The sequence below is a fragment of the Pecten maximus genome, chromosome 18 (assembly GCF_902652985.1).
Source record: "Pecten maximus chromosome 18, xPecMax1.1, whole genome shotgun sequence".
In the NCBI taxonomy this organism is placed as follows: Eukaryota; Metazoa; Mollusca; class Bivalvia; order Pectinida; family Pectinidae; genus Pecten; species Pecten maximus.
In genome coordinates, this window is record NC_047032.1 from 9,483,993 (window position 1) to 9,506,579 (window position 22,587).

The 22,587-nt window shown below is 34.0% G+C and overlaps 1 protein-coding gene and 1 long non-coding RNA gene across 6 annotated transcripts in view; both read right to left on the reverse strand.

The window, feature by feature from the left end:
- Window positions 1-424: 424 nt before the first annotated feature.
- Window positions 425-2,099, reverse strand: LOC117316528. The gene is made up of 2 exons (XR_004529869.1): window positions 1,992-2,099; window positions 425-1,376 (listed from the first exon to the last, which is right to left on the reverse strand). It is a non-coding gene; the product is annotated as an uncharacterized LOC117316528 (long non-coding RNA).
- Window positions 2,100-3,718: 1,619 nt separating this feature from the next.
- LOC117316526 overlaps window positions 3,719-22,587 on the reverse strand; it is a 68,218-nt gene continuing 49,349 nt past the window's right edge. For 3 of the 5 annotated variants that reach the window (XM_033871155.1, XM_033871157.1, XM_033871156.1), the window contains 3 exons: window positions 12,717-13,087; window positions 10,219-10,433; window positions 3,719-9,843 (listed from right to left, as the gene is read on the reverse strand). In XM_033871155.1, coding sequence (XP_033727046.1) covers window positions 7,627-9,843; window positions 10,219-10,433; window positions 12,717-13,087 — 2,803 coding nt within the window. In that variant the 3' untranslated portion in view covers window positions 3,719-7,626. Of the gene's footprint in view, window positions 9,844-10,218; window positions 10,434-12,716; window positions 13,088-18,298; window positions 18,399-20,038; window positions 20,156-22,587 lie in introns of those variants that run through there. The other 2 variants (XM_033871158.1, XM_033871159.1) reach the window with 2 other exon arrangements.

Genomic DNA, 22,587 nt, shown 5'->3' on the forward strand with positions numbered 1-22,587 from the left:
TTTGATATTCAATGCTTCCTCAGTGTTGCCAACTCACCAGATTTCTGTGTGTTGACCCATTTTTAGACCACATATAATATTTCAATAATTTTCAAATAACCAGCATTTTAGACCCATATTCGCAAACTGTTCGGAAAGCCTCGGAAGTTATCCATATATAGATATACCAATGTGCATTGGTTCTGTTGTCCCATTTCATTTCATTAAGAACCGACATCTTGATTTGACTTAGAAATACATTGTAGTTTTTTATTCTTGTTTTGGTACATTTGATAAATCTGATTTAGATGTAGGACTTTCTTTGTTCAGTATCCCTGCCTTCAACAAGTCTAGTGTTAACAATTCTCATTTATCCTGTACGAGGACTCTTCTTATCCTAGAATTACAATTACAAATGGAAATCAACAAAAAACAAAATCCTAAATGTAGGATCAACTTTTTTATTACATGCTCCACAATATGAATACGTAGTACATCACAATTTACTGCATTATTCTAGAAGAAAGATTGGATTTTTAATGGAAACACAACATAACAATGTACTGAATACAATGTATTACATTGTTCTTGTTTTTACTATTTCAACCTACAAGACTACAATGTATTACATTGTAATGTAATATATTGTATTACATTGTACTAGAATACATTGTATTATATTTTACTACAGTACATTGTATTACATTGTATTTCAATACAGTGTATTACACAAACAGATTGGGGAACTATCGCACTGATTAAACATACAATAATCATACAGTACATACACAGGCATGAAAACAGACTAATTTGCTTGATGAAGAACTTTTTTCCTTTCAATTTAAAAAGTATTAAAATCATCTCAATATAACAAAGCATTATTGTTCAACATTTTTTTCTCAATAAACAATTTCAAGCTTTAAAAATATTTATTGAACAATCCTTTTAAAAAGAAAAAATATTCTTGAATAAAAAAAATCCATTCTCAGTTAAGATCACAGAATTATCCTCTTTTTTTCAAATTTCTTTTAAATGTAATGATTCTTTTCTTTTTTAACAATAACTACACACAAAGTTGTATTTGTCGTGTAAATCATACAACTATATGTGTGGGTATAACTTGTACACATGTTTGTATGTGTGGGTATAACTTGTACACGTGTTTCTATGTGTGGGTATAACTTGTACACGTGTTTCTATGTGTGGGTATAACCTATACATGTTTGTATGTGTGGGTATAACTTGTACACGTGTTTGTATGTGTGGGTATAACTTGTACACGTGTTTGTATGTGTGGGTATAACTTGTACACGTGTTTGTATGTGTGGGTATAACTTGTACACGTGTTTGTATGTGTGGGTATAACTTGTACACGTGTTTGTATGTGTGGGTATAACCTATACATGTTTGTATGTGTGGGTATAACTTGTACATGTTTGTATGTGTGGGTATAACTTGTACACGTGTTTGTATGTGTGGGTATAACTTGTACATGTGTTTGTATAACTTGTACACGTGTTTGTATGTGTGGGTATAACTTGTACATGTTTGTATGTGTGGGTATAACTTGTACACATGTTTGTATGTGTGGGTATAACTTGTACATGTGTGTTTTGGTAAACTTACTGTGGGTATAATTGCACTGTTTTTGTGTATAACTTGTACATGTTTGTATGGTGGTGTAATAACTTACACAATGTTTGACTATTATGGCTATACCTACATGTGTTGTATAACTTACATTTTATGTTGGGTAAATTGTCTGTTTTTTTTTATAATAATTTTGTATAGGATTTCCACATAGGTAGTATGGTAAACTTCACTGAAATTAATTCATGCTTTATAATTTCATGATGTGGTAAGTACATGTGTTTGAATTGTACCGAATTTTGAGTGTTGCTAAGAAACATGCAATCTCACTAGTACACATTTACAACACATAAATTATTTTCATAAATGTCCATTGTTTCTACGTGTGGGTAACTATACAGTTGTACACGTGTTTGTATAACTTGTACACGTGTTTGTATGTGTGGGTATAACTTGTACACGTGTTTGTATGTGTGGGTATAACTTGTACACGTGTTTGTATGTGTGGGTATAACTTGTACACGTGTTTGTATGTGTGGGTATAACTTGTACATGTTTGTATGTGTGGGTATAACTTGTACACGTGTTTGTATGTGTGGGTATAACTTGTACATGTGTGTTTTGGTAAAACATAACTTGCGTACATAAATTTGACGGTAAAAACTTGTACATATGTATGTGTAGGTATAACCTGTACATGTGTTTGTATAACTTGTACACGTGTTTGTATGTGTGGGTATAACCTGTACATGTGTTTGTATAACTTGTACACGTGTTTGTATGTGTGTATGTGTAGGTTCTGTAAATCAAAGCTAACACAATCATTGATATTATCATCCAAAATATGGAATGAATTAATAAATTATTAGAATTTATTTTTTTTTAATAATTTATAAGGATTTCCATCATAGGTAAGTCTACATGGAAGACTTCCCTGAAATCTAATCATGCATTTTATAATCTTCATGAACTGTGAAGTACATGTTGAATTTGAACGAGAAATATTTGAGGTTTGCTAAAGAAAAAAGGCAATCTCACTAGACATATATTTACAAACACCAATAAATATATCATTTCATAAATAGTCCACTGTTTCTACCTTTATTTACATTTCAAAACATATCCTATATTCCCTGAGGTAGTTTGTTATGTATTTGAGGCAAGAATACATCAGTCTTGATGCCTATATCAAAATGTGTACACATTATATTCTTCAAAAATTAATTATCATGAGTGTGTTGTATAATAGTCATTGTTTTTACCTAGTATATATTTATGTTATAAATAATTAACTTATTCACAGTAACCACAGAGTTAATGTTACCCCCTATCTTGAGACTAAGCTCCTGTCACAGGTAACACGAGGACTAGAACCCCTGTCACAGGTAACACGAGGACTAGAACCCCTGTCACAGGTAACACGAGGACTAGAACCCCTGTCACAGGTAACACAAGGACTAGAACCCCTGTCACAGGTAACACAAGGACTAGAACCCCTGTCACAGGTAACACAAGGACTAGAACCCCTGTCACAGGTAACACAAGGACTAGAACCCCTGTCACAGGTAACACAAGGCCTAGGTCGCCCTGCCACAGGTAACCAGAGGACTAGACCTCCCTGCCACAGGTAACCAGGGGACTAGGCCTTCCCGTCACAGGTAACCAGGGGACTAGGCCTTCCCGTCACAGGTAACCAGGGGACTAGGCCTCTCTGCCACAGGTAACCAGAGGACTAGGCCGCCCTGCCACAGGTAACCAGAGGACTAGGCCTCCCTGCCACAGGGGACTAGGCCTTCCCGTCACAGGTAACCAGAGGACTAGGCCCCCTGCCACAGGTAAACACGAGGACTAGACCTCCCTGCCACAGGTAACCAGGGGACTAGGCCTTCCTGTCACAGGTAACCAGGGGACTAGGCCTTCCTGCCACAGGTAACCAGAGGATTAGGCCTCCCTGCCACAGGTAACCAGAGGACTAGGCCACCCTGCCAGAGGTAACCAGAGGACTAGGCCGCCCTGCCACATGTAACCAGGGGACTAGGCCGCCCAGACATTTCAGTTACATTGTGTTTTCCCCATATGATGTAAATACCAATACCATGGAAATTTAAAATAACAAGGAAAATCGTGATTCTAGTTTGATTTGTTTTTCTTATAATCAAGCAAATTAATTCTAATTAACCAGAGTAAAATCTAGTAAAATGTAAAGATTATGGAATGTCCAAAATTGATTACAGACTTAAGATAGGTAAACTACTTCAACAATACACATACAACTGTATCAATTCATGTGAATTTTATTGATTAAAATATTTTGATTCATGGTCAATTGTTATAGAAAGTTTCACATCATCCGAAACAACAAATAAATTAATCATTACAAGTCTATACATTAACCTTCAAAACTGATTTTTTTGATTAATTTATGGAATCAGATAATATATCGATGAAAAGCATGGCTTATTTCCTAAGAAAAATAATATATATATTTTTTTTTTACAAATGAAAAGTCTTAAAATAAAAGAATAATTTCAAAACGTACATTTTCACAGTATTTCAACATTAACAGTTTAACACAAATTCTCTTCCTTGCTAATGCCCATAGTTATCCCCCTTTGGAAATATTTGCAGGGAAAAAATCATAATATTATAAACTCCCCCTACAATGATTGTAGGTAGTGGCGATCAAACATATCAGTTTAAAAGCACTAACGTTTAACAAGATGAAAAAACATCGCATCTACAACATAGTACAGTACAACATCAACCATAAAGAACTGGAGCCACTCTGTATAACGAGCAAATCAGTTGCCAACTGATTTTCGTAAAATTACCAGAGAAATTGATTACCATTTTGTAGATTTAAGGTAAATATCATTAAAAAGGAATAGTTTAATTAAATAACCATTTTCCAAAATGCTGACGAACAAATTGAGGCTTGACTACCGGAGGTAAAAGGTCACCAAATCAGAGCCTTTAACAAACAGTGCAATAAATTCCCTTCGCATGTTCGAGTGGGGGGAAAAAAATCAGAAATAAAACAAAAACAGAAATATTTGTAGAATAGTTATCGTTATGAGAAGCACCTATAAACAAAAATAAATGTTTATCTATCAAACTGTTGCATTCTGAACTGTAAAGTGAAACCCTGATATTTAAGATTTACAACGACATATTTTGAACGTCCATTTGCTGGAAAAATGGTAAAATATTAAATTTATTTCCTTTATATTGAGATCAAACGGCATTTGCTTATTCGACTTTTGAAATCGCATACTAAAACCACCAGCTTATTTGATACGCAGGAGAAATTTTCGCAAACATAAATATACTTGGTATCAAAGATCAGATAAAACATGTGACTACATTGTTATTCAAAGTCTGTTACGTTGGCAACACCGAAATTATCACTATAAAGTTCTGTAATGCAACATTTGGATATTTTAAACATTCAATAAAAAGCACCCATCCTTTGCAACTGCATGCAAGAACATAAAAGGATTAAACTTAAAAATTAAACATGCATAAAAAACAAAACGCAATCAATACAAATAGTTTGTGTACAGCATATTATCAGCAGAACTGTGTCAAAAAAAAATTACCCGAAAACAAACGATAAACTTGCACCATTTGTATGAAATGATTAAAATGGCTAATTGGTATGGGAGATGAAGATGTAAAATTTGGTTATCGGAACCCTATATTATGAAGGCATTTTTATTTAACAATTATCAAGTACCTTGCCCCCCCCCTCTTATTTGTACAAACTGTCTACCCCTCCCCTAAGCCCCTTATTTATTTATACATTAGTAAGAGGCTGTGAGTGATATTTATAATAGACCAATCCCTAAGATCCTCATTATGACATCTGTATAATAGTTAATTAGTCACAAGGATCGGGTAACATATACAAATACTACACTAACAAACAATATATTAATTAGGATGATAGGTACAGCCAGCGCCGATGACTAGTTGATTTAAACATTGAACTAAATTACCGGGATATCAAACGAAGCAAACAAAATTATTGTGTTTATGCTAAAACTATAGTGACAGTTCTACCATCTAATACATATTTATCATTTACACAAAATAGAAACATTTATTTAATTCCTAATGAAAAGTTATATCTTAATTCTAAAGCAGGATTTTCATAACACAATCCAGAAAAAGAAATTTAATAAAATGCCAGTTTAAAAAAAAAAAAAAAATTATAACTTGATAATGTTAAATTTAAATCTTGTACAATTCAAAAATGATTGTATTTAAAACATTACATCTGTAGATATTCAAAATGATCGTCTAACAAATCAAAAAAAAAAATTGTGTATTTCACACTTTGAAAATATGATGTAACTTTCAGAACATTTTCTGGGCCAGATACTATAGTACAGACAGAACAGAGACAGGTTACTCTTTCTCTTACCCTGGACAGGGACATCCACAATGATGTCACCACCACAACACTACCATGACATCACGACACAAAAACAATGACATCATGTCGACAATTCAGTCACTTCAACATAGTCTAGCATTGCTGTAGTGTCCATATTAGATATCCGAGGGCAACAGCGTAGGAGAAAAATGATCATTCACCCTTTTTGCGGTGAGAAAGGGATCTCAACCCTCAGGGTAAGCTTCTTAGGCTGCGAAACCCTCTGTAAACCTCGTATTTGGCAATTAAAGGGTCATTCCCTTGAGTTGAGATCCCCCTGTCTCACCGGTAAGGATTCTGTTAGTCCCACTAGCTACAGAGTTTACGTCTGGTAGTTCTGTAGAACTATATTTATACAGATACAAAAAGTTCACTGCTTCAGAATTAGTGTAACAACTCATCTGTGGAAAAGTATTCATTCAAACTATTTTTTTAATGATTGAATATGATGGGAAAATATTGTGATGTTTCTAAATAAAACCTCTGAGGATATGATATATAACCTTTATACAAGACACACGCTTGTGTATCATCAATATGGATATAAATGTCTATTCTATAGTATTACACAGGCATTTTAGAAATAATAATTTTAATAAAAAGACTGGATATCTGCTGAATGAGTTTGTGTTTAGGAACATGTCCAATACAATGACCCGTACTATGATGAGACATCCAATCAAATAACCCGTATTATCCATGGCCCCATCAGAAAATATCATGTGTAACAAAATAATATCCAATAAAGATGATTTTGACTAGCTGCCTTCAACAAAATGGTCAATGAAGAATAAAAGGGAAGGGCGACAACTCTTTATGCAGTTGAAGGATACATATGATGTCAATACACTAAATATTGCAGGAATCAACTAAATGAATAAATATAATTGGATGAGTTATCTCCCCTTCCACATAAAATATCTTTACTAGTTTTTCTCCAGTTATTCAAGAATTAACCTAAAATAAATAACTTTACACTATTTGGGAATAAACTATATCAAAATACTTCAATGTAGACTTGGTAGCCCCGTTTGGCTGAGGAACCATTTGTGTCTGTCCTATGGAATGGAGGAGCTCACAAGTAAAATGTCGGGATATATATACTGAATGATTATATATGGATTAAACCCGTTTTATAGATAAGCATATGAAAGGCATGTATTGCAATAAATTACCTCCATGACAGACTGGGACAAAACAATGTCTGTAGGTAACATATATATATATATACAGTAATAGAGAAATAAATAATTCAACAACAATGTACAATTAAACAATGGCCACTTTTTCAACCATGCACCTGTAACATGTATATTCTCACTCTGTACCACCCTGTCTACAGAAACAACTTCTAAATGCCACTTTTACAAGAAATGTTATGCAAACAGATTAGTCCCTCATTTGTCTTCCATGGGATGCAATCTATCCTCCAAAACTGTATTAACAAGGTTCAAGTGTTTTTATCTACAAACAGAGCCAGGCTGTTTTTATAGGCAGCACTAAACTGTATGGAGGAAAAAGTGACTAGTAGTAAAATTAGTCTTTAGCAACACTTGTGCAGTCTCTTCAGTTCAGAAATTGGTTTCCATGGTTATGATAATATCTGTCTGATCAACCAATCAATTGTGAGCCTCACGAGCAATGTGGAGGAAAAAGTCCACTTTGTCACTACAGGTCAAGCCACACATGTTACATTTGAAAGGATTGCGGTAACCATGGTAACCCATATGCATTGTATACATAACACAGTTACGAAAAGCTATTTCACAATAGGTACACTCGTACTTATCCACGTCATGTCCAATCATACCAGCACTTTTTGACTTGGGTGTACTGGTAGAGATAGGGGTGTGGGTATTGTCCACGGCAAATCGACTATGTAACACATCTAAATCGGGAGTCAAGGGCAGACTGTGACCATTCAGGCCTTGTGGAAAGTAATGAGCTTTATTTGATTCATTCCAAGCATGCATAGACATTTCCATTTCTCTTCGTCTTCCTGTTTCTTTCAACTTCATCTGAGCCATTTCCAGTGCTTTCTTGATATTCAAATTCATCTGTTCTCTGTTTTTTCCATTTTCATCCTTGTCCTTAATTTCTTCTTCCTTTACCGATTCTTTTCTCTCCATTTCTTCTTTGTTATCTACAAACTTACTGCACTTTCCATTGTTGAGGAAGGCAAGGTTTTTATGCACATCTTCAAAGTCATCAACATGGATTTTCTCCTCTGGTCCTTCTTCATTTTGATCCTCATGGCTATTTCTCTCTGCACCGTAGACCTCCGAGTCGCATTCTTGTTGAGTCCCAAGTGCCTCATTATCAACGTAGCCATCTGAACCACTGTAGGCATCCTCAACATCGCTGTCTCCAGCCTTCTCTTGCAGCTTCATACAAAGTGTGTCCAGCTTGAACGCTTTCCCTTTCCGTGACCGTTTCTTCGGGGGTCCACTTTCGAACATCTCCTGTGACTCCACATTGTGGGGACCCTCAGATGGTCTTTTCCTTGGGTGGTCGTTTTCATATGTTTCTGCACCAATTGGCATGTCGTGCTGGTCCATGTGCCTGTCGTCGAGCACACTCCTGTCGTGTGGATGATAACCTTCAGCTAAGGTAGGACTCATTGATGGGGACCTACGTTTGGTGAGGTCTAGAGGTGCCGATTCACGACTTACACGTGGACTTGTCGCTGGCATTCCTGATCCAAATTTATCCATCATCTGTCTGATGATATCGTCTCCGGCTGGAGGGTCAGAGACTTTAAGAGGACTCTTCATGCCATTTTTGTATGAATCATAGGACATCTTCGCCATTCCCCCCAGGCTTCCATTTGGACTGTGTAGATATCTGGCTTTAGTTGGTGAGGCTCCCATTGGGTACTCCTCTGGCCAGGATGGAGTGCTGGATTTCACACTGTCGGGGGACGGCTCCCTCTTTATGTGCAATGCTGGATATTTACCATCATCAGGATGCATCTTGCTGCCTGGACTTCCAAATCTATGTTTGTAGCGATCCTCCAGAAATGCCTCCGGTGAGATGCCAATGATTGAGAACAGATCTCTATTCTCTGAAGCATGTACTTTCATTACGTGACGAAGCAGGTCGTTTTTGATATCGGAAGCGAAACTGCAGAATTTACATTTGAAGAGAGAATTCGGTGACTGCTTGGGTCCTCCTGGACTGTGGCCTATACCTGGAGTGGATGATAGTGGAATATTACGTTGAGCAAATTCTTGAGGTAGACTTCCAAGCGGAGAGTTCATAGAAACGGGTACCAGTGGAGGTGGAGCATGGAGGCCATTTGGAGGAAACTGGTTGAGGACTGGCCAATAGGGGGACATCATTCCACTGTTCATGCTCGTTGGCATGCCTGGTAGTCCAACATGGGGCATTGTAAGAAACTGGTTGACGAACGGGTCAAATTTGTCCTTTCTTGGTCCCCTTGGTCCACGTGGTGGACCCCTCTTCTGCATCAGTGAGAGGCCGGATGCCTCTGCGTCAATTCCCTGTGGCAGACTACCATCAGAGTTCAATACGGTGGCTGGTTTGTGGTTGTATTTGCGAAGATGAAGTTTGAGACTGTGGCAATATTTTGTGGCATACGTACAATCAGCACATCTGTACTGATAAACATTGGTGTGGGATTTCATGTGGCTGTTCAGCATCGACTTGTTCACGCATGAGTAGTTACATTTGTTACACTTGAATGGCTTCGACCCGAAATGGTTGCGGAGGTGGTACTCTAGGTGATGTTTGTACTCAGTGACGAAGGGACAACGAGGGCACTGAAGAATCTTGTCCTCCTTGATGTGGCTACGGGCATGAGCCCAAAACTCTTCCTGTAAAACAAATGAAATTTGCTATCAATTGTGATATTAAGGGACCATTCATCAGCAGAATTGTCCATTTTTTATCATTTCATTTCACAATATTTCCAATTGAAATGTTAACAGCAGGAAATTCTCAAGTGTTGATTTACAGTTGAATTCAGGTAGAAAGGAGTCTCTAAAATATGTCAAGAGACAACACATTGGCTGGTGGGGAGGCAAGTTTTTAAAATCTTGTTTTCTTTTAAGTTTTCAAAATCTTGTTTTCTTTTTAAGTATCCTTTGGGAAAAATAAAATAATACTGCTGAATAAATTTCAAATAATCTTACGACAATTTTTTTCGAATCTGAATTTTTTATTCAAGCTATATTTATTTAATTAATTACCTTCTCTATAGCTGAAAAGTCGCACTGCTTGCATCTAAATACTTTTGGGCGGCCCATGTTCCTTTTGGAACCAAATCCTTCTGGAGGGTCCTCTGTATGGAAATCTTTGATATGACGTTTCAGACGTCCTTCCGTTCGTGATTTGTAGTCACAATGAGGGCAGGTATGTTCAAAATGACAGGTCATATGCTGTTCAAATTCTCCCTGATTTCTACCTGTAATTAGACATGAACAGGTGTTATTTTGTCTTTTACCTTTATCCATACAATACTTTGCTAGAACTTTTTTTTATCTTATTGTATGCCTTAAACAACACTTAAACTAACATGATCATTCTTAAATGCCCTTATAAAAACCTAAAAATCAATTTGTCCGCTGAAAATTTTAAAGTTGTCTAGAAAACAAATAACTTCATAGGTGTGGGGTTGATAGTACAGTGTAAAATATCTGTTCAATTAAGCTTAAGAAATATAGTTACATAAAATTTGGCTGAAAACTTGCGTTGGACATCTCCAACAATGGTTGATATCAGAAATCCATGGGTACAGTTTAAGAAACTTGATTGGAAATTGAAGTTCAAAACCCAAATACAAATTTTGGGTGTAAGAAAATAGATGGATAGCAATGGAGGGACAAATAGTGTTATCAAGATGTGTATACTCTGCTTAAAACAGGCACTCTTTTTTTAGAGCAAGAGTTAAGTGTTTTTTAAAGTTGATATTAAAGGCTTAATGTAGGGTTTTTAAATATTTTTTGATCAGTATCTTTCCAAATGATATATATATGTGTGTAAGAAATAATTAATAACAATCAGTTTTAAGCTAATCCAATTGACAACGGTCACAGACCATGTCTCTAGTCAAAATAGGATACCTACTCCAAAACAACATCCATGTTTTATTTGCAAAGATAAATTTACATTTTAAGTTTTTAACTTCAAAAAGTTTAAGTTTAGTTTGATTTATAGACATTTATTGAGGTTAGAAGTGTATCAAAGAGGTTAATAAAAAGAAACAAAATTTTATCAAACTTACTCACTGTTAATAAATTTAAGTCTATGTGTCAATAATGATATCGCGATGTCAGGTTAAATTGTTAAAACAGATTTCTCTGTACCGGGCCTAAAGCAAATTTCTCTGTAGCAGATTTAAGTTCCCTGTTAGTATATCAAACTTAATAAGAAGTTATTTATGAGAAAATAACACCAATAAAAAGTGTCAATTTATTTCACCTGTGGTTTTCATCATCTTATACAACAGGCCCCTCCTTACCCCTGAACCACTCCAGTCTGAACAAAACAAAATTAAATCAATCTGCCTCATGTTAAATTGGGATTAAATCTGGGATAAGTCTATCTCCAACGTACATTTTGTGGGAGAAACTAGGTCATTGTAGTGATAAAAAGATCATAATTTATCAGTAGAGTGTATTTTAGATAAGAATGTTTCTTAAACAAATACAGGTAAAGTTTTGTGCTTGAAGATTTAGACAGGTTCAAAAAGCCAGGAGTGTCTCTACATAGGTAGAGTCCGGTGTTTTTGACATTTTTGTCATGATAAGGTCACAACCTTTATTTATTTGCGTAGAACATTTATTTTATCATGTTTTGCTGATAAGAAGAGTAAAAAGTTCAGCAGATTGTATGGAAGTGAGGTCACAAACTTCCACTCAGTTATCTCCCCTGATAAGTCACCTGATTCCGGACATGATTGTCCGTGCTATACAACATTATTAATAATTGATAAACAATGAGAGATAAACTGTCAGTTTAATTGTCTCGTTTACAAATGAACTGTATTGTTGTTTATTTTAAACGACACAATCCTCGTGCCAGATTAACATTAAATTACAGGTTTTCCATGTTAAGGTTCAAATAAAAGAACAAATTTAAAAACTTTTAATATTTGTGGGAAATATGTATCAATAAAATTAAACATGAAACGTTTGTTGTGTATAAAATTTTGTTTGAAGACATGGTTGCTATGGAACCATGAATATATATCAAAACAAATGCTGTTTAATATATTGTTACATTAATGTTGCATATGCTAACCATGCAAGTTTATATCCAGAAAAAGAATTTGTTTGTTTGCTGGGTTTTTGCCCCAGGAACAGCAAGGGTCATTTTGAGGGCAGATTCCCTTGTAGTAGTCAAATGTAGTAGTCTGTGACCACCTCACTGAACAACATACAGGAGGCCTGTCGCATACCATCTAGAGCAGTTAGGGTACAGTGTTTTGTCCAAGGACACAACCACGAGAGCTGGCTGGTCGGTTCCTCAGCTTCCCGAGAAACACAATCCAACACAGGTAGGGAGCTTTGAACCACACACCTCTGATCTTCATCAGAGGTTACGTGACTGGTGCTCTAACTGACTAAATTATCACAGCCCCTAAATCACGACAGAAAGTACACACAGCTCTGACTGACACAGCTATTGTGGCCCCTCAACCACTGAAAAAAGTTCACACAAACATTTTATGTTAAAAAGAATTTACCTGAGAAGCTGCAGAGGTGACAGAAAAAAACTCCTTCCTTATTGGGAACCAAATTGATGCTGTCTGTGTCAAAACTGCTACCGTCTGAGATGTAGGAAGTGTTGTTAGCATTGAGACTGTCATCATATGGAGATACTATTGGACTGGAGCTATCCTCAAGGTCATGAGCATCTCTGTGGAAACTGGAGTTGTCAAGATGGTTGTCTTTTTCGTGACTATCACCATGGTAACTGGAGTTGTTTAGATGATCGTCCTCATTAATGCTTTCAGTGTATGATTTTTTCCAATCCTCTTGGTTTTCAATGAGGGTATGATCCTCCGACATCACCTTGTCTACCCCATCAGCTATCTGTGGCGACACAGCATCCGCCCTGAAAGTACAAATTACATAAGTCAACCAAGTATTAACATAAACACTGTCCTCCAAAAGTTCTGTTACACCTGGAATATTTAAATCGAAGGGCTAGCCAATAAAATTTGAGAAAAAGTGTTGTAATATCCGTAAGATAGTCCATTTGTTAGTGAATGATTGCAAATTATTTGAAAAATACCTCACTTCTTTGAAGTTGCAGGGAGAGGGAATGGGCGGTCCTATTTTCCATAATGTTCAAAAATGAATAAAAATATGGGTTTTTTTTTTTACTGATACAAATAAAAGTAATCGTTTAACTGATTAACAGTAAAAAAAATATAAGAAATGCATTTTTGAAATATATAAGAGGGAAATTTCCAGAATGTTGCATTTTTAGGATTTCCATTGTAACAAAACATATGCACTGTTGAAATATGAACATGAACATTTGAAATCATGAACAAAAACATCCTGATTTATGATTCTAACAAATTGTAATAAAGACTTTGAGATTAACTTCGTTGTGTTTTACGTAATAATTGTAACAGGACTTTTCGAGGGCAGTGTACATATACCTGATAGGAACATAAAAGGTTGTAGAATGAGACTTATAACCAGATAAAGATTATGAAGCCATAAAACCTGTCAGGATCATTTTTTTTTTCTTTTTTAGGGGTGGGCCTGTATAAACAATTATTGAAGGATGAATCTTTAACATATGTAGCCATTTTAACTGACCGGCAGTAGACATTGGTGGGCATTAAATATCAGATAAAAAAAAGTACCTTATGTAAGTCACCAGGTATTGTTTTAAAATTAATTACAGTTTGTTTATGCTGTCAGATCATGTTTTAAAGGGAGACAACTCTGCACAAAACTCATCTGCAGCCATTTAAAAGACAGTTAAGATTTCACAAAGACATGTCAAACAAGGTTAAGTTAGGGCATCAAATATGAAACCAACTTCAAATAATTCATTTATGATGTTAATAGTCTAATTAGGTGTTACACTTTGTAATTATCAAATCAAATAAAAAAAAATCTGTAGGAGTGATGGGTATGATTCCCATAATAAAACAACCAATCAGTGTATTTTCTTGCGACATGAAATACTCATCATTTTCCCACAAATCAACAATTGACCACTACAACACAATACATGAATATATACTGGTGAACATAAAAGTTTTGAATATATTTTTGCTTCAAACTGATTTTATTCTGGATTCTTGACTGAAGTTGATTTTTTTTTTTCACAACATGCACATAGTCCCAGCATCTAAAAGTACACCGAGACTTGCCAAAATCTCATAGTTAACATAGTTAATATAAGACTCTCCAACATCTCATAGTATACTAAGACTCTCCAACTCCTCATAGTATTCCAAGACTTACCAACATTTTGAATTATTCAATGGAAATCTTGTAAATTTCTAAGCAAATATTACAGTACTTTGATCTTAAAATTAATTAATTATTTGATTTAATTTCTTTTTTTAAACACTAAAATGGTTTATCTGTTAAGTTTATTATTTACAAGATAAAACAAAATATAAGTTCAATTCATTGTTAGGTATATTACTATGTTTAGCATCAAATGACTAATAGATAGACGTGCCTGTATATTTTATTACAGAATATTTCAGTAAAATGTACGAAATATAAGCATGGCTTCCTTAAAAATTTAAGTCACATGTTCAATACATAAATATATTAAAAACAAAACCACTGACAGTTACTAGGTGGGACTAGCTATTAAGTCTCTTACTTAGCCAATATATCTTTAAAAATACTTAAGTATTATTTAAATTAGGAACATTTAATGCCAAGACACTCACAGTAAAGGCCTATACAGTTTCTACATTTCAAAACATTATTTTAAAATCAGGTCAAAAAAATATTCAGATAATACTCTACAAAGAATCATGACGTATATGGTCACTCCAGGACATCTCAAATCCATCATCAAGAAGTTTTGCTGTTTATCTACCAATAAATGTTAGTTGTCTCACACAGAATAATCCACTCCCTCCTGTAGAAGCGTAGGTCCTGTCCCCTCCTTGGGTGATAATCTATCCTAGTACAGTGGGCTATATAGTACTTTAACCTCTGACCCTTGTGACTGTCGTCTAACAGGCCCTTATCTAACTTATCCACGTTTTTTAGTTGACCCTACACAGTAACTGTGTTACTAATGTTTTATCAATACATCAGACAAATAACTCAACCACTCCTCCTCAAAATCACTTCATTGGTGTTGTTTTTTTTTTAATTATTACTAAAATCTAATAATTTAAAATATTTAAGATTAATTTAAAATTACCTACAGCTGATTTTTTGTTGTAGTTTTTTTAAAAATGTTTTTTGTTTTGTTTTTTGTTTTTATCGTTATTTAGATTTAAACATTTAAAATATTCAAATTCAAACATTTTAATTTTTATTTAAAATTACCATGTCTACACCTATTTTTTTGGTTATTTTTTATCATTATCTAAATTTGATAATTAATAATTTAAATATCTAAATTTCATTAAAAAATTACTAAAGCTGATTTAAAAAATTTTTTAATCCTTTAATATTAATTAATATTCATTATGATTACATTTCTCACCTGTTTCTGTTTATTTTTAAAAAAAATCAGGCACTTTAAATAGACTGTTTAAACTTTTTTCATCGCTAGCAATTTCACCAAATTTTATAGCAGTGTTTTCATTAATTTCAGTACAAAGTAAAGCGAAGAAAATACTGGAATCACATCATTATGATATACAAGTTTCTTCCTTTCCTCCAGCATACTTGTATACCAACCCAGATTTGAACAGATTCATTAAGCTGGAACCTAATTACTGATTTAACTAATATTGGCCTCTTGTACATCAAGAGAGCAACACTGTTTCCTAACAAGAGGCTGATGGGCCTGTAAGGGTCATCTGAGTTCTGATATATTTTAGTCAATTTGGCCCTTTTATGCCTACCCATTAGCCTTAAGGGATCAGTCAGGTCAACCTGTACATACCGTCAAAATGCCATCCCCTATTGAAAATTCTAACTATGTTTGTATTATTTCCAATGGCAATTAAACACACCATACTCAAAAAATTGAGTTAAGTTTACCTCAACCTAGGGGCAAATGTGAGACCTCAGGCTCTATAACATATTTTAAAGTCTAATTATATAACAAAAACTTCCTTCAAAAGAACCCACACCTTCAGTGAAAACTAACATGGTTAAGACACAAACGTGTAGGGCTGCCAGCCACATTTTCAGAAAATAGCATTCAAATAGCATCATCTGAACTTGTGAATTAGCCATATTGATTAATGAAAGTTGAAAGTTAAAATTATATTATTGAGATTTGTGAAATTTGATCCAACAGAAGCTATCAGAATATACTTCCTGTCCCCCAAGCTGTTTGGAGGATATACATGGACTGGTCATCATATAACACATCTTAAAAGTTCACAACAAGGATGACTGTCCTTGACTTTTACTATGACTAATTATCCGATAAGGTATTATTATTTAAAAGCAAACAATTGCCTCTCTATAGGAAACCGGGGATTAGGAAGGAAATATTTTGTGGTCCCATTATCAGAAAGTACTCTTGTCCATGTTAATAAGACTAGCAGTGAGCAAACAAAATCATAATCTTACTACATCTATACTTTAATTTTTAAGTAATGGATTTTTTTTTTTTTTGTAAATCTTTTACTGAAAGTGACTGTTTATATACATACCGAAACATATGTATAATTTTATGTTACCTAAGGAATCTCATTACGATTGGATAGTTGAAGTCACATGGGGACTATTTCTGTAAGCAGTCAACAGCATGGCATCATGGATAATATATATGATCACTGAAACCATTAGAGTGTGTCGTCAGCCAACGTAAAACTTGTTAGTTAAATTATTGTTTGACAGAAAAGGCATTTTTCATTGCAAAATCATTAAATTTTTGTCTCAAGTCTATACTGGATTGTGCTGAAAGATCATTTGTGAGTAAAGATGTATCTTCCTTCAGTGAAAGACCTTTCAACGACAAATTAAATGAAGTGGATTCTGTTGTTTTCACTCATTATTTTACAATAACACATGAGAAATCAATTGTTTACACTGACTGACCCTCTTTATTTCTGTAGACTGACCCTCTTTATTTCCTCAGACTGACCCTCTTTATTTCCGTAGACTGACCCTCTATATTTCCGTAGACTGACCCTCTATATTTCCTCAGACTGACCCTCTATATTTCCTCAGACTGACCCTCTATATTTCTGTAGACTGACCCTCTATATTTCCGTAGACTGACCCTCTTTATTTCCGTAGACTGACCCTCTATATTTCCGTAGACTGACCCTCTATATTTCTATAGACTGACCCTCTATATTTCCTCAGACTGACCCTCTTTATTTCTGTAGACTGACCCTCTATATTTCCGTAGACTGACCCCTCTATATTTCCGTAGACTGACCCTCTATATTTCCGTAGACTGACCCTCTATATTTCCATAGACTGACCCTCTATATTTCCTTAGACTGACCCTCTATATTTCTGTAGACTGACCCTCTTTATTTCCGTAGACTGACCCTCTATATTTCCGTAGACTGACCCTCTATATTTCCTCAGACTGACCCTCTATATTTCTGTAGACTGACCCTCTATATTTCCGTAGACTGACCCTCTATATTTCCGTAGACTGACCCTCTATATTTCCATAGACTGACTGACCCTCTATATTTCCTCAGACTGACCCTCTATATTTCCGTAGACTGACCCTCTATATTTCCGTAGACTGACCCTCTATATTTCCGTAGACTGACCCTCTATATTTCCATAGACTGACTGACCCTCTATATTTCCTCAGACTGACCCTCTATATTTCCGTAGACTGACCCTCTATATTTCCATAGACTGACCCTCTATATTTCCGTAGACTGACCCTCTATATTTCCGTATACTGACTGACCCTCTATATTTCTATAAACTGACCAGCTTAATTAATAATAGTTTATAATGTCTTTACATATATGCGAGATATTTTATCATAAAAGTGTCATATTTGTTGGAAACTAAAACAAACTTTTTAGCGTTGAAACAGCAATGTATACCATATTCAGGAATACTCAATATTATGTTACAGATTGCTCATAACATTGATGCAAAGTTAGTAAGTTTTAGTCGTATGATTTATCCTAATATCATTAAATAGAAAAATTACATACAATATTACCTGTTCAATTATACTGGTATTTCTTCAAATTCCAACAGAAACAACATAAATATATACCGGTATTTCTTCAAATTCCAACAGAAAAAACATATATATATATCAAGTCCAGGTAAAATAAGATTATGTTTTTCTGACAGTGCGTGGCAGCATCTCAATCGTCCACTCTTATCGACTAAACTATATCCTTTTTTACAGTCCTCCTAAGGCTGGTAATACCTGGCCGTATGGATTTTGTGGTCATTTCCAACTGACCGCTACCTGTCCAGTACACAATCTCAGGTGTATAACATTTCAAGTTGATACCTGCTCATACAAATATTTTATCCTGTTTTTTTATTATCCACTTTTTCGACGGGGTGTAATAAAATCCTTTCAGTACAGCCAATGATTGAATATAATCAATCTCACTTTTTTCCTTTAACCAATAAAATAAAATCCTTACTGACAGAGGAAATGAAAGAAAAGCAACATCTGGATAGCTGAATTGGTTTTTGTCTGTGTTGAAAAAATATTTACGATAGTGATTTGATGTTGTTCAAAGCATAAATGAGATTTTTTATCATGTCGATGAATACACTTCATAAATAATCTTGGCAACATTTTGATAGTAAGCTTCTATAACAAAAAAGTTTGCCTATTGATTGCGTACTAGCCATGTGTGACCTCTGTCACTGGGTCCAGGATAACAGAAAGGCCATTCAATATTTTCTTTTCATCTACTTCGTTTATTGAAAAACGTCAGCTTAAAAAACAGGCTTGGTCACTTCCAGTGGGGACTGACGTACATACAAGGTGATAATCAAATGGGTGAAATTGAAATGAGAATATATCCCGAGGTTTAAATTCGGCAAGACATAGAATAATATTATATACATACATATGAACTCCGCTTAAAATATCTACTGGATATGTTTTAAAGGGATCTAATGAGAATATTGAATTCATTAAATTTTAAGTTCTATGAAAAGAAAACTGAGTGTAATATTTTCATCTAAGTTTACAAAAAATGGCAAAAATAGAGAAGATTTCAATAATGCCAATGCCATTCTCAAATATGATAATTAATCCATCATGCCATGGAATAACGGGACACGGACATTTAAATTCGAACACTTAAGAAAATGTATCAAAATTTACATGGACATTCTCCGAGGGGATTGATCTTTTTCTGAATTTATGTATGGTGATAGATATCACTATTTAAAAAAATGACACAGAATCCTTATCCTTTAAAAGTTCTTAAACTCTTATTCTGCAGGACATAATTATGAATGTTGGAAAAATTTGATATGTACATAATTATATTGGCAACTTTTTGAAAGAGTTACTTCCCTTCCCTTGGTGAATCGGTCTCATCACATTGATAATGTGAAAGAGAGCCATTGTTTTCATAATCAATTCTTTCCAAATAAAATTCCTCATAGCCAGAACAAATAAATTTGTTTTCAAACACTAGAATCTTGATTTTCCTATTCATAATTTTTTTGGCTGCATGCAAAAAATTTTAGAGAATGTTTTCATAATTATATAATTACTAGGTAGTTTCACAATGTAATTGAATCTGTATAATTTTTGACAACTCATAAATTCCTCTACGAAAAAACAGTTTTTACTCTAAAAGAACTGTTTTTCATTTCACTTTTGAAAACTTTCCTGTACTTATCTTTTTCTCAGTCATCGTTAATTGGAATAGTAATAGTGATATATACTGAATCTATTGTCAGAAAACTAAAACCTTACCTTATCCTGTTTCGATCCCTCGCTTACAAAAATGTTACTATCGGCACAATTTTCAATGAAGATTTGAAAATCAATGTCAAAATGGCAATTGATTTCCTGTTTTCAGAAAATTAACAATTTAGACTATGAATCCTGAAAACTCCGCGCAGCATTTTAGACTAACTGATACAACAATATACATATCATATATCTAGCTATTGTCAAAAAAATAATTTCCGATTTTTACAAACAAGGTGAAGTGGTCCCTTCCTGTTTGACAGTTATCTACGACTCCCTTACAAGTAAACATCGCTGTCATCACTCTGTTTAGTAGCTCAGATTATTTTTTCTAACGACACAATATGTATGAACCATGCTGGGTTTTATAAAGGTGTCAGTGATTATTTTATGATTTTTAAAAGATTGCCTCTTTAATTCTTTGATTTTTTTTCACAGGTATTTCAAGCCCACAACCTGATATGAAATGAAATAAGTTTGATAAGTTTATGGAGTTATTGATTAGGCTGATTCACTTAATGATGAGATTTTTATCGTCGAAAGCGTACTGTCGTTATATTTTTTTAATCAATTGATTGGTCAAGTACAAATATCTTTGATTTCAACTTTGTGTGTTTGTGTTTTTTCTTTAGCAGGGAGTGTGAGAGAAAGCTAGCTCCCTTTTAATCAGTTTTGTTTTAAAACTGTAACAGATTTCTTTTGCAATCATGAAAGAATCAGAGCTTTAATTATGACATCTAATAAGACTTTTAATATCTAGTTAATTTCAGAATCAGTACCTCTGGGTATTCATTATTCCATTTGGCATTAAATACTACAGTACAAGACAGTAAAATTGGTTTATCAAGCTAAACCTGTTTAAGCGCTGATATATTCATATACAATGATAAAAAAAATCTTATTTGTTATATTCTAAAATGTTTTCTTTTATTTTGGCCATAAATTGATATTTTTTTATATGTTTAACAGCACAAACCATATGTTGTTCACTTTAACTATACAAAATTTGAGGAATATCTTCCAAAGCTACATAAGGTATTACTACATGTATTAGGTTTCCAGTTAATGAAGACACAGGCTGGGAGAGACTGAGGGATAAAAACACACTATGGAATCCCCCGTGTGGAGCCCCTCTCCCCACGGTCCATAAGTACATATATTTATGAGGGGTTTTTACTGATAATAAAACTCTGGACAGCTGCCTGGGTATTTTTACTCTGTCTAGTTATGTAATACAATAACTAGGTCAAAAGCTTAAGCTGACCACCACATAGATAAGAGAAGAAAAGTTAGTGTACACTGGTCAAGGGGCTGTTAGCTTAACATCCCCTGTTTAAAGGAACAGTATGGTTAAAAATCATTGTTCAAAACTTCATCTTCACCAGAAACTGTAATAATATACCATACAGATATAATGTTTAGATCTTGATGAGAAATAATTAGTTTCCAGTCCCTTTACAAAGAATAAATTATAAGCTGGTCAAGGTTTCAATACTGGCTATGGTCAGTTAGATTGGCTTGGTCAGTAATGGAGAATTCTCTGATGGTCAAGCCTGGCATGTCCTAATAGATAAATGAGTCAGAAAGGAACAACATACAAAAACACTGTTGGTCAGTTGTCCAATTATTTACAACTGACCAACACATTAGTGTTAATTTAGTCCATCTTATCCTCTAATGATCTAAAATCCTTCAATATACAGTTACATAAAAAATTACCTATTTGCAAAAAAAAAACCCATCTTGATACTGCTCAAATGTTCTATTACCTTTCACTGTTTTTTGGTTGCCATAGAACCAAGAATATAATTGCATCATTGTTACATTATTGCTGCAAGGGCTAAACCACAAAAGGTTGTACACACAAAATATTTTCAACCACCAAGAAAAGTGCACACAAATATTTCATGTTATTCAGTACAAAATATAAAAGAATGTTTCTTCACAAACATAATCAGTCACAATTGACAGAATACCTCAACAGATGACTTTAACAGATCACTTATATAAATATAAAGTAAACAAAAAAGGCTTGAAATCTTGTCATGATTTTCCAGTTAATATAACATATTCTTTACATGCAATTTGAAAAATAGTAGTACGTTTATTTTTTCAGAACGATTACATTTATACAACAAAAGTCTTATAGTTATTTTCTCAATACTATAACTTTTATACAACAAAAGCCTTATGGAAATTTTCTCAATACTATATCTTTTAAACAACAAAAGCCTTATAGTTATTTTCTCAATACTATAACTTTTATACAACAAAAGCCTTATTGTTATTTTCTCAATACTTTAACTTTTAAACAACAAAAGCCTTATAGTTATTTTCTCAATACTATAACTTTTATACAACAAAAGCCTTATTGTTATTTTCTCAATACTTTAACTTTTATACAACAAAAGCCTTATTGTTATTTTCTCAATACTTTAACTTTTATACAACAAAAGCCTTATTGTTATTTTCTCAGTACTATAACATTTAAACAACAAATCAAACACCTTAATTATTTTGTCAGTACAATAACTTTTAATCAACCTAAGCCT